Source organism: Garra rufa, chromosome 1 (assembly GCF_049309525.1).
Source record: "Garra rufa chromosome 1, GarRuf1.0, whole genome shotgun sequence".
Lineage (NCBI taxonomy): Eukaryota > Metazoa > Chordata > Actinopteri > Cypriniformes > Cyprinidae > Garra > Garra rufa.
In genome coordinates, this window is record NC_133361.1 from 93,132,691 (window position 1) to 93,143,265 (window position 10,575).

Below are 10,575 nucleotides of genomic sequence, written 5' to 3' on the forward strand. Positions count from 1 at the left end.
AAGCTTTGTGCAAAATTATATATATAGACTAATTCCATACTATTGTTACAACTGAACCAGATGCATGATGTCTACATACATTATTCATTAATATCTTTTATTTCAGCTTTGAGAATAAAATCCAAGATACCTGATGATGTTTGTTTATCAGTGTCTTCATGTTTGATGAATGTTTCTTCAATCTTCATGTCTTCACTCTCCTTTTTAATAAACGCCATCTTTATAATAGTGTCACATGGATCTCTGTTGATTCTCCAGGAGTTTTTCTGTGTTTGAACACTTTGTCCTGTTTAAGATGAGAAAGGAAAATCAAGCAAAGTAAATCTCTGAGTGCGTCTCAATCAGCTCCTAGTTCAGTAGTCAGTGCACTAGTAAGACAGTCAGAGAGTTAATAGACTTATATAAAAATTTATAAAACATACCAAGAAGGTTCATAATTATATAAGCTTTTTTAAATTATATTTGGTATTCAATTATTTGTTTATCATATCTAATATATTACACTTTCATGAAATCATTCTCGGTTGTGATTCACTCGTTTGTGTTTGTTGTTGTTTGTAGACCGCGTGCCGCTGATTCGAATCACTGAATCATTTCACAAATGATTTGATTCAAATGATTCGGATTCTCAGTTTCTCTCATCACTTCTTATCATCACACGATTGATTCATGATATAGAGAGAGAAATGAGACGCATCTTCTCTGTTACTAATGGCTAACGTCTTCAGTAACACTAAAACATTACAACGTTATATTTAATAATTATGATTTATTTTACATAGCTTGTAAAAACGCTTTATTGATGCAACAATATCCATTGGTTTAAAAACTTTAAAACCACAAACCTTTCTTCAGGTGACTCACAAAAGACGAGGAGCGCGGCGCATCTTTATGACGTCACATCACCAGAGCAAAATAAAAGTCCCATTGGTGCACTGCTCTCTAGAATCACAAATATACATAATATAAATGTTGATTATAGAATAGAATTTCGTACCCACATGATGATGCTTTTCTAAAGTTACTAACATCGTGAATCTATCAATATTATTCTCTATTTTTTATGAACATTTATAACACTTTGTTTTATGTTGATATACCTTGTCATTAAATTCACATTAAACTAGTTCATGCTGCTGTTTAACTGTTACAAAGGAGGTGTGATGGGAAATTTAATCTATCAGTCTTTGGACTATTGTAATCAATCTCTTGTTATTTTGTTTGTTTGTTTGTTTATTTATTCCTGTTTTGGAAAGTTACTGAAACACTGTCAGGGTTTTTATTTTTATTTTGCTATTGAGGCAAATGAGGACACAAAAATATATTTGTGTCAGTTTCTATTTACCATATGACTTACATTTCCCCAGAGTATTATTACTTTTTTTTAAAATTGGTATATAATCTTTGCTAAAATATGAATATAATATAAACAAGTAAAATATTAAAATTTCAGTTTTGGAAATGCATTTACAAACAAAAGTCATTCATAACAGATCCACACTGAAAATGATCAAATCTTCTGTAAGGATTGGATGGAAATGATAATATGGTCTGTATTTGATCTTTTTTATTTCATTGGTAATGTTTTTTTAATGGTGTTTTGGTTTTAAATACTTTTTTTGCAGTGTAAAGGAATATGGTTCATTGATTACTTTTTTATTACCTTTTCATTTCGTTAATTGGCAAAAATATGCCAACATATTCAGTTCACTCCATATCTTCTTTTATTAAGTTTGGGTAATAAATACAAGACACAATAAACTGTTTATTAGAAACTTTAACTAGAAGTACATCTATCAGAAAAACAACAAAATATGTTGTATTAGTGTTATGATTTTAGTGAAGTTAGACGTTTTGAAAACAAAATACCTTTAATACACCTGCAGGAAAATGAAGATCAGGAGACTTGTTTGAGCTGGTCCTGTGTGTCGCTGTGATCATCCAGACTGACTAAAGCACTCAATCACTGGAGTTTATTCAGATTTCAGGAGGCTGTTCTTACAGATGAAGACAAAGCTCTCAGACCACAAGCTTAAACACAGTATTCAAGGGATGTGATCAGTTCTATACTGTACTCTAACTATAGCACTCATGATCACAGAGATCAGGGAAAGACATTCACACACAACTCAAGTGTTCATTAGCATTAACATTCACAACAATTAAAGAGACAGAAACATCGAGAGCATCACAGATTTGTATTCACACACACCTGAAGTAAAAGAGATTCATTTACAAATGAACATTTACCTTTTTGCTGAATTTCCTAGGCAATAATTTCATTTCAACCAATATAATTGTGTCTTTAACAGTAATGATTGTCACACCAATGGACTGTCCTTGTGTTTGTTTTTGTTTCCATGTGCTCCTTGTCCTTGTTTTCCCTGATGTTTTCTAATGCCTATATTTGGTTTTCCTGTTCCTGTTTCCATTGATTTCAGGAGTGTCTTGTCTTTCATTCATTTAGTTGAGTATTTAATATTGTTCTGTTTGTGGTTTTCTCCTCCGATGTCTTACGTCCTTCAAGTGAATGTCTTCCTGTTTTACTCCTGAGTTGTGTTTTAGTTTGTCCGTTAAAGACTGTTTTAAGTTCACTCCTGCGTTTCCTCGTCTCCTCGTTTCCCGCTCTGTAGATTGATACAATGAAATGATAATAAATAATAAATATCCAATCATACATTTGCCTTAACAAATTGCTTAATGTACCTTTGTTAAAAAGTAAATATTTCTTATTTGAAAGTACAAATATTGATTATATAAACCTAATTCTTCAAGTTTCTTTATAAAGGAAAATGAATGTCTTTATTTATACCTAAACTTAGTCAACTGTGAGTATACATAGTACTTCATTACTATTCATGAAAAATATGAATGGAAGTTAATTAGATTTGAGCATGTTTATTAAATCTTGATATTCTACATTATTTGGATTTTCATGATTTACAAGATACAAGTTGTGTAAAATCATTAGAGTCAGGAGTGAAGAATCAGCAAAGCAGACTCAGTGCTATGAATAGACTTAAAACCTGACTGAAATTACAGAAATACCACAGAATTTGGCTGATAGTTATTTAAAACAGATGTGTCTAAAGAATAATGACTGCAAAATACATTCAGGAAAGAGCAATAGAAACTCAGCAGAAAGATAATTGGCATTTGAATTTTAAGATAAATATATCACTCTTTAGGAGTGTGTGAATATGAATGTGAAATAATGGTAAGTGTCATCTTTTGTCTTTATTGGCTGTTGATGTTTCATTTCTTTAATTGGTGTCTTTGTTTCTGATCAATATCTGAGTTAAATATGAATGCAGAGGCTGAAGGTGAGACTTTCCCTGATCTCTGTGATAATGAGTCTATAGTTCTGCTGATTAGATTAGAGTTGCTGTAAATCTGGACAAATTTCTGTAACTGCTTACATCCTTTGCATATTTTATCTTCTAATGACGATCCTGAAATCTGTCTAAAACTCCAGCGATTGAGTGTTTAGTCAGTCTGGATGACTGCAGCGACACACAGTAACATCTCAATCAAGATCTGATGAAGATTCACTCAGTCTCCTGATCTTCTCTTCTGAGTTTACTACAGCTCTAACTGGATGTTGCAGGTATTTTGGCTTCAAAACTTGTAACTTCACTAAAATCATAACTCTTATGTAACATGAATGCACTTCTAGAGATTGAGTTTGTAAAGCAGATATTGTATCTTGTATTTATTAACTGAACTGTTCACTGTTAAAAAGGGAAGATGAGGAGTAACAGCTGAATATGTTGCCATGGTTTTTGCCAATTAAAGATGCTGAAAAGGTCATCAAGTTTAATAAAGGAATGGCAGAGAGGATGGCAAAAGGACATCAAGGGTAGACACATTTTTCTGTTCAATCTAAAGTTAGAAACAAATGTTTTTGTACTTGTCCATCCTGTAGGGACTCAGTTAAACTGTAGACTGAGGTTGGGGCATTGTGGGTTAAATACTTTTTTGTATATTGTAGGAAAGCATATTTTTTTTCTTTTTTTCTCCTTTAATATTCACTGACAAAGACTGTTGATGCTGATCAAATACCATGATGTGAGTCTTAATTTTAAGTCATTTTCATTTATTTGTGCAGATCGTTTTTTTTTTTTTTTTAAATAGCGCACATTGTGTATGCACAAGTCAGTCATTTCCCCGTAATATTTTCCCTTCTTTCGGCGCTTCTCACTCCAGTCCAGCGGGTGGCACTAACACACACACTTCTGTTTGACAAACACCATTAAACCTAAGAAGAAGAAGATTGGTTGCACTGCTCTCTGTTGTTTTGTTGTGATTCTGTTTTAGTTCAGCCTGTAAGAAAGTTTCTGTAAACAGAAAAAAAAATACAGTTTTTGAATCCAGTCAGTAAATATCTGTAATATTCTCATCCTCACAGCTGTGACTAGGTTTGGAAGCGAGCAGGAATATCTGGAGAAGTATCTGCTGATCTGAGATCTGCTGCTGTGAAGATGTTTATTAAAGTGGAGAGTGAGGAGAACATGAGTGAACTAGAAACCTGGAGAATAAAACAAGAGGAACCTGAACATTTGAGAATAAAACAGGAGGAACCAGAACCTTTGAGAATAAAACAAGAGGAACCTGAACATTTGAGAATAAAACATGAGGAACAAGGAGGTTGGTGTTTAATCTTCATTCATCTTTAATGACTGTTTGTTGTACATTATTTCAAAGTTTTATTAACACTGAGTTTCAAGCTGCTTTAGATTTAGTTAATTGTAATAGAAACAACATTTAAAGCAGATCAGTCTGTTAAATTATAGATGGCCCTGGTGAAAAAAACAGCTAAAACCAGCCTAGGCTGGTTGGCTGGTTTTAGCTGGTCAACCAGCCTGGTTTTAGCTGGTCTTAGCTGGTCAGGCTGGGAAACCACCAGCTAAAACCAGCCATTTCCAGCTTAAGCCAGCTAAGACCAGCCAACCAGCCTAGGCTGGTTTTAGCTGGTTTTTTCAGCAGGGGGGGGGCAGCAAAAGCACTTCCAGATCTAGTAAGAAACATTTAAATTCTGCATAGGGATGCATCGATATGTATCGGCCGATCACTTGCACGTTTTGTCAGTAAAGCCGGTTCTGTAATCAGCGGTAAATGCCATCAGGTACGTGATTTCACGTTGAGCCGTATATACTACACACAGCCGTTGAGCTGTGCAAATTCGAAAAATGTTCATTATCAGCGTGAATGTGCGCAGCTCCTCAGTGAACAACGGCTGTGTGTAGTATATACGGCTCAACGTGAAATCATGCACCTGATGGCATTTACCGCTGATTACAGAACCGGCTTTACTGACAAAACGTGCAAGTGATCGGCTGATACATATCGGTGCATCCCTAATTCTGCACAGAATTTTTGGTAACATTTTCTATGAAGCCCCTATTTATAATACATTATAAAGTATTTCTAAGGCATTGTAATGAATGCAATATAAAAAAAAAAAAATCTTATAATATGTTCTCATAAATAATCATAACAATTACAGTATACTAAAGTACTTGAGTATTTGGGGTTCTAACTTTTAAGATTATGATTATTTATTAGACACAATGGGCGGCTAATTAAATCTATGCAATTTTTAATGGACTATATCCTATTACAATTTTTTTTTTTTTTTTTTTTTTTTACATTATATTTCATTTTATTATGATAGGCCCCCTGGTCTACTGACTAGAAGCAACTTTCCAACTACACTAACACTCCTTTATTAGTAGTATTATTCGACTTAGGTTAAGTTTGGCTAGGTAGAAGATTCACAAACTTGCAAAGTTACATATCAGTTTTGTCTTTTGGGGAACCATTAAAATACAGTGTTAGAATATATTTAGCATACTACTAATAATAATTATTGCTAGCTGTCATGCAGTTGAATAGTTACTTATCAAAAGCTGTCTAAAGGGTACCATCAAAATAATCTAACTAATAATACAAACGTGTCATGTTATCCATTCATCTGATACATTAACTTTTGGCTCTTTGATAGATATTATTATTGTTATTATTATTAATACTTATAAGTGCTCTTTGTATGCTTCCAGTAAAGTGACATGCGTAACATGGTAATATATGAGACTTATGTTATAACTATGAGGAGATAATCACACGCTTAAAAGCTATAACCGCAAATAAATAAAAATTACAATACATTAAAACAGTTTTATGATACAACATACTATACATTTTTTTTATAATGCACTATGAATTCATTATAGTGCCTTAAGCATACCCTTATAATGCATTATAAATATGGGCTTCAAAGAAAGTGTTACTGAATTCTTTTATGAACAGATCAAACACGGCTGATGCAGAAACAGTAGTGTTAGCTAAAGTCATGTCCAATGCTGTTACATCACTAGTTTCAGGGTTTCTACATTTTGGGAGAGAAATTCAAGAACTTTTCAACGAAATTAAAATTTTGCATGCCTCCTGACTCAAGTTTAGTGCTTTGCTGTCAAATGTGTCTTACCAAGAAATAAACGTAATATTTTTTAGTAACTGCGCTTAAACATTCAAAACAATAGTAATCTTATGGTTGACTTGTTATTCACTTTTTAGCATCAAATGGTGATGTGTTTATGCAGTTTGAGGTTTAAAAACATGTTATTTTCCACATACTGTACATTATTGTTGCTCCTCTCTGCCCTCCCTTTCTGAAACGCTTTGATTTCCACAAAACTCACTGTTGATGGAAACCCAGGTGTTTTCTGATTGGTCAGCTATCCATGCTTTGGAATTGGCCGGATACCTCCAGCGTGTGTTGGAAATGTTACACCCCTAACCATGTTGTGATACCATTTCTTGGCGCATCGAGACAGAAATGATAAAACCCATTATAAACGAGGCATTTGTTGCATACGTGCAAACTCGTGTTTGAAAAGTCAGTACTGAATTCTTTAAATATGAAAACGCACTTGCAGGCCATCAGTCAGATGCACAGACTGTTCATGCAACATTGTGATTGGCCCACTTTATGGGCATAAGGAGCTCCAGGTGTGTGTTCCTGTTGTGTATGCACTTCGATGGATTAAATGCAGAGCACAATTCACCATACTTGACTGTTTCTCTTTCAACTGGTGCAAAACTATTTCTTATTCCTAAAGTGTAATTATAATATTACTAAAGTTTTTTACAGAAAAAGTTTAGTGATTTATGAGTGAACATCCTGTGACAGTCAGTTTTGGGTTGTTTTCCATTTAAAAGATCAGTGGAACAGCCCATTTTTATAATTGGCTAACATAACTGCCCCCTAAATAAAAACTAAGAAGTTTTTTTTTTATTATTTGATAGATAAATGGGGAGTTTTTTCTCTTATTTTCCCTCATCACTTTGAATTCAATTTGATGATTTTTATCCCCTAGGATACATAAAATAGTAGAGATCAGTCTATATAGATTTCCTAAACACTATCATTAGATTATCTGGATTTTTTTATTTCTATTAATTGTATAAAGGCCAACTTAAACACTGTAGGAAACCAGCCGACCAGGATCAGGTTTGGACACCATGGTATAGGATCTAGCATTTCTATGATGCCAGTTGCTTTGTGCCATTAAACTGGGGTTAACGTTTATTTCTTTGTTTTTCCACCGTAGACCTAACAGCACTGAAAGAGGAGAAGGAAGTACTGAATGAAACCGAAGAGAAAGATCAGTTTGAGAATCTTCATAATTTTGTATCTGGAGATAAATCTGTTTGTTCCTTAGAGTCTGCAAATACTTCTAAACAAAAAAGAGCACAAAATACAGGAACTAGGAGTAATTTCACTTGCTTTCAGTGTGGACACAGTTTCACTCGAAAAGAAAACCTTAAAAGGCACATGATAATTCACACTGGAGAAAAGCCTTACACATGCAAACAGTGTGGAAAAAGTTTCAGTCAAAAAGGACACTTTAACATTCACATGAGAGTTCACAATGGAGAGAAGCCTTACACCTGGAGAAAATGTGGAAAAAGTTTCTGCAGAAAATTTAATCTTAAAAACCACGTGTGTATTCACACTTTGGAGAGCCTTTTTAACTGCCAACAGTGTGGAGAAAATTTCACTCGTAAAGAAAGCCTTAACAAACACATGAGAATTCACACTGGAGAGAAGCCTTACACGTGCGAACAGTGTGGAAAGAGTTTCGCTCATAAAGTAAACCTTAACACACACATGAGAATTCACACTGGAGAGAAGCCTTACACGTGCAAACAGTGTGGAAAGAGTTTCGCTCATAAAGAAAACCTTAACACACACATGAGAATTCACACTGGAGAGAAGCCTTACACATGCAAACAGTGTGGAAAAAGTTTCACTCAAAAAGGATGCCTTAACAGACACATGAGAATTCACACTGGAGAGAAGCCTTCTACATGCAAACTGTGTGGAAAGAGTTTCACTCAAAAAGGATACCTTAACAGACACATGAGAATACATGCTGTAGAGAAACCTTACACATGCAAACAGTGTGGAAAAGGTTTCTGTGGAAAATCAAAACTTAAATACCACATGCGTATTCACACTTTGGAGAGCTTTTTTACCTGCCAACAGTGTGGAGAAAATTTCACTCGTAAAGAAAGCCTTACCACACACATGAGAATTCACACTGGAGAGAAGCCTTACACGTGCAAACAGTGTGTAAAGAGTTTCGCTCGTAAAGCAAACCTTAACAGACACATGCGAATTCACACTGGAGAGAAGCCTTACACGTGTGACTAGTGTGGAAAGAGTTTCACTCAAAAAGTAAGCCTTGGCAAGCACATGGAGATTCATAATCAAAAGAAGCCTTATTAAGGGTTCCAAATGGAATCCTACACAGGGCTTCTACAATGAAATTCTAATTCACATTTTAAAGCAATGTGTTTTGTCCATGGTACACTTTACCGTGTCAACTTGAAATATGGACTATGGACAAATGGACTCTGTCTACAGTGTAAGAACTTCACATTTGAATGTCATGAATTGAAGAGAGATCTCACAGGAAGTGCACTGTTTTTTGGTTGAAGCATACAAAAGGACACTGTTAGCATTTTAACATCAGTGTGTATGGATTTAATTTGCACACATCAGTTACTTGCTCATTTCTAGTACCAACATTGGCGGTTTTGAGGAAGGCTTTAATAATCATATTTTGGAACCATTCCTAAAGGGCTGTATTAGGAATTGTCTTTTAGGATTGTCTTGTAGACCTTTTTTCTGAACGCGGAAGTCACGCCTGACTAAATTTTTAGCATTTTCTATGTCTCATGTCAAAGTAGCGTATAATCCGAGCTGTTAATCTAATGTTAAACCTATAAAAATGTTTTTAAAAAGCACATTGCTCCCTAGCACCATCACTTTGCAATGACCATCATTTGTCATTGCCTCACTTTTAGGTTTAAACTTTATTGTAAAACAATCATTGTTGAATAAAAAAAAAACTGTTACAAATTATTGTCCTATTTTTCTTACAAAAAAAAACAAGAGTAATAATAATAGTCGGACATACGTACATAATGTGGCTGCGTTCGAAAGCGCATACTGGATGAGTAGGTACTTAATTTCAATAAGTACTTACTTAATGATCGCTAAAAGAGTACGTACTCTACAGCCAAATCTCGTTGAGTATGGATGTGATCTGCACGTCTTCCGCCATGTTGACGTTATCATGTGACCAACGACGTTATAACAAGTGCAACAACTTAACATATAGCGACAGGTTTAATTCATCTTTCTATAAATATTTTGATATTGATGAAATTTGTTCATTTTGTGATCATGTTGAAGAAACAGCTGTTCTTTTATTGTGATTGTAGTATAACATATATGTTTTGGATTCATTTAGGTTTTTGTATTTTTTAATTCTAAAATAAATATTTTTTGTCAGGAAAACCCAAATTCTTTATTTTTTGAATATGTTTTTTTTTTTTTTATTTGTATTCAAAATTGTTTATCCATACGCAAAACTAGCCTAAATTCTTGTTGAATTTCTCTTTTCATCCCTGAGGCTTAACAAAAACAACAAATCCATTTTTTGATAAACTATAATGTTAATAATTTGATTCAGAGATGTTTAATCATATTTCCGTGTATATAATCGCATTCTTTGATGTGAGCAAGCCTAATAGTTATGTTTTCAGGTTTTTTCATTATGATTGTTCATTGTTAAAGATAAATACCATCTTTCCCTGAACCTGTAATTAGGGCCCGAGCACTACAGTGCGAGGACCCTATTGGAATTGCTCCGTTTATTATTATTAGGGCCCGAGCCCAAAAGGGCGAAGGCCCTATTGTTTTTCTAAGGATTATTATTAGGGCCCGAGCCCAAAAGGGCGAAGGCCCTATTGTTCTTCTAAGGATTCTTATTAGGGCCCGAGCCCAAAAGGGCGAAGGCCCTATTGTTCTTCTAAGGGTTATTATTTTTTTTTTTTTTTTTTTTTTTTTTTTTTTTTTTTTTTCAACCTTCCGGGCACTTTTGGGGGCCTTAACATACTCAAAAACTCTTGAAAATTTGCACACACGTCGGAATCTGCGGCCATCAGGACGCCACAGAGGCTGGGACCCGGGCGTGGTTCAGGGCCTCTACAGCGCCCCCT

At 34.4% G+C, this 10,575-nt stretch overlaps 1 protein-coding gene across 1 annotated transcript; it reads left to right on the forward strand.

Moving 5' to 3' along the window:
* Positions 1-4,276: 4,276 nt before the first annotated feature.
* LOC141340530 (uncharacterized) lies at positions 4,277-9,849 on the forward strand. Its single transcript, XM_073845544.1, has 2 exons — positions 4,277-4,647; positions 7,614-9,849. Exons 1-2 carry the CDS (start codon positions 4,482-4,484, stop codon positions 8,717-8,719), a joined length of 1,272 nt encoding a protein of 423 aa, XP_073701645.1. The 5' UTR covers positions 4,277-4,481; the 3' UTR covers positions 8,720-9,849.
* Positions 9,850-10,575: the final 726 nt, after the last annotated feature.

Excerpts from the sequence above, each read along its gene's own strand:
- LOC141340530 (XM_073845544.1), top strand. The coding sequence starts at position 4,482 with ATGTTTATTAAAGTGGAGAGTGAGGAGAACATGAGTGAACTAGAAACC. Across the intron at positions 4,648-7,613 it reads AAAACATGAGGAACAAGGAG|ACCTAACAGCACTGAAAGAG; the intron begins GTTGGTGTTTAA and ends TTTCCACCGTAG.